At 40.5% G+C, this 2,749-nt stretch overlaps 1 protein-coding gene across 1 annotated transcript; it reads right to left on the bottom strand.

Annotated features, from left to right (window-relative positions):
• Positions 1–1,108: 1,108 nt before the first annotated feature.
• LOC135477836 (uncharacterized) lies at positions 1,109–2,365 on the bottom strand. The gene is made up of 2 exons (XM_064758040.1): positions 2,329–2,365; positions 1,109–1,501 (listed from the first exon to the last, which is right to left on the bottom strand). Exons 1-2 carry the CDS (start codon positions 2,359–2,361, stop codon positions 1,109–1,111), a joined length of 426 nt encoding a protein of 141 aa, XP_064614110.1. The 5' UTR covers positions 2,362–2,365.
• Between the last annotated feature and the right edge of the window lie 384 nt (positions 2,366–2,749).

A 2,749-nucleotide genomic window follows, 5' to 3' on the forward strand; every position in this document is an offset into this window, starting at 1 on the left:
GGTACAGACTAAATTGCACAACTTAATTATTGCAACGAGATTCATAAGTTAAACAAGAGTATAAGGCAATGTATTTAGTTGAGATGTTCCATCTCAGACGGAGAATCAATTATGTGATTAGTTTGTGACACCGTGGAAGCTTAAACGCTTGGTATCGTAGATGTACATAGTATGAAATATTAGACGAAAACCAGAGCAGTGACGATAGTGTGAAAGCTCTCAACTGATCACACGTAAGCTCCGAAATACAGCCTCTTGTCAGTTTAATTTAATGTTAGCTGTAAATGTGACAAATGACATCTGAAGCTTAAACAGAGGCAGCCTAGACGTCTCCGAGCACTCTCTTATCATGGTCCTACAGCTAGATCTTTATACCAAGAATGTATGTATGTATGTATGTATGCTTGTGGATGTATGTATGTATGTATGTATGTATGTATGCGTATGGATGTATGTATGCATGCTTGTGGATGTATGTATGTATGCTTGTGGATGTATGTATGTATGCGTATGGATGTATGTATGTATGCGTATGGATGTATGTATGTGTGCTTGTGGTTTACACTCGTACTTAACAATTTTTCAGTCATATAACGACGAGGAATCGTCAGGTGCTTGTACATATATTGTGTCTCCTTGGGACAGGGCGAGTTCACGCCGCCACTGAACTATCATATCACCCCACCCAGTCACATTATACTGACACCGGGCCAACCAGTCGTGTTTCGTTACTCTAATCTCTCAGTGCTGAGCGTCAAGCGAGTACCATTTTCCAAATGTTTGGTATGACCTGACCCGGGTTTGATCCCGTGGCCTCCCGACTTCGCGGCTGACGCTCTAACCATTAGGTCAACGAAGCGGTCCATGAAGTCAGGTGGTTGGTCGGATATCTCCGCCGTCATATAGTTGAAAAATTATCGAATGCAACAATAAACACTAGTAAATTGATAATGAGTGTGTGAGCAAAAAGAAACGGAAGTTCTGTGTTTCGTTTCAATGATAAATATTTATTTACGTCAGACAGACTTAGGCACAGCAAAAAAGGCGGTGGTTTACCCTACCAGAAACATCAAAATAAGTACTAAATAGCGATAAAAAAGCTGCATTATTATCGGGCAGTCCGGAGGTTCCACCCGGATCCACAGACCACCAAGCGTCCCTCCTTCACTTGTGTGATTCCCAGGTACCTGGCCTGGTACAACCGGAAGTGCAGGTGTTTGTAGACTTGCTCTCCTGCCCGGCCCACTTCCCGCCCCAGTCGGCAAACCTCAAGGTCAAGGCCGTACGGCCCGGAGGTAACCCTCACCCTGAAGTCCTTGGTCTGAACGACCATCAGGCTTGGGTTGCCCTGTCCGTCCCTCTCGTAAGCCCAGGTCAAGTCACCCTCAGGAATAGACAGGGCCGTGAGAGCAGAGTTGATCAATGTCTTTAAAAAGTCGTAAAATTGTGGGACAGATCCGGTGATAAACTTCCGGTATGTTGAGGTAAAGATATCCGGTTCCTACAACAAGAGAATATAAGCATATTAGCTCACATAAATTTATTCATTTTTTTACATACTTATATATTGGATAGCCGTTATCGCCATTTTCAAGAATTTTTCACTTAACCTATGGTGGTCCGTTTATGGATGGAGGAAAGCGGAAGGCTTGGGGAAGACCACCGACTTTTCACAAAGCTTCTCAGGTATGATTAATGATTAAATGTCTACTTCTTCTACAGGGTGATCTGTTTCTGCCAAATGTGTCCCTGACCGGCCTGAAGCAATCAAAATATACACATATTTACCTTGTGTTACCTTGAGGATGCAAGAAGGAGGAGAATTCATAAGTATTGTGTACTCACAAGGCGTGCTTTTTTCCATTTTTAGAGTCACCGGGCAAACGGGTTCTAAACCCATAAAATATGATAAAACTGTTTGTCTTAAAAGATTTTGTCTTAAAATGTTTAAATTACAGTATTATAGTTAGTGATGAACAAAACGACTAAAAACACTTTGTACATAATGACCTACTCACAAACTTTTCATTATGTACGTGTTTTTTGTCGTTTTGTTTAAATTATAGTATTATAGTCGATATGTCGCATTGTGAAACCTATCCATACTCGTGTCTTCTCGAGTATTACAGTTCAATTGCTATTTGTGTAACTGACAACAGTTTGATATTAAGCTCCCAGTGTCTATTTTAAAATGTTGATCTTTTGAACGTGATAACGTTTTATTTTGTAATCGGCAATACCATGACATAAATTCCTGATGTTCGGCGTAAAATGCCGCTCACATAAATATACTGTTTTTGGCGTAGAGAATGATTACAATTTCCTTACCCACATCGGCGTCGTCAGAAATGGATATGTCATGCTGAAAACCTAAAAAGCGAAAAACAGAGAAAATATGAGACAAAGATTGTAGACACGGAATTGTCAGTCTACACCACCTTTAGAAATACTAATGATCTGTAAGTACGTAATGCACAATACAATAAATAAATAAATAAATGAACAAATGCAGACCACACCAGTCGATTGGAACAGAAATCTGGACAATGGTTTGTGACTACCCGAATTGTAGATTTACAGTGTGATTTCAATATCTTTCAAATTTCTGCAAATTAAATACTCATTATACCTATCACTGGCTCAATATACACGTTGACACTTCAGGTTGTACGTACGTACCGGTTGGTTTATCACATCGTCTTAGGCCTATCAGAAGTCCGAGCGTGGGTGAGAGGCAGCACAGCAGAAA

This window comes from Liolophura sinensis, chromosome 11 (genome assembly GCF_032854445.1).
Source record: "Liolophura sinensis isolate JHLJ2023 chromosome 11, CUHK_Ljap_v2, whole genome shotgun sequence".
NCBI lineage: Eukaryota > Metazoa > Mollusca > Polyplacophora > Chitonida > Chitonidae > Liolophura > Liolophura sinensis.

What these genes read in the sequence shown, in the direction of transcription:
- LOC135477836 (XM_064758040.1), bottom strand. Translation starts at nt 2,361, where the DNA reads ATGACATATCCATTTCTGACGACGCCGATGTGG. An exon ending in TTCTGACGACGCCGATGTGG is followed by an intron (nt 1,502 to 2,328) that starts GTAAGGAAATTG and finishes CTCTTGTTGTAG; the next exon opens with GAACCGGATATCTTTACCTC.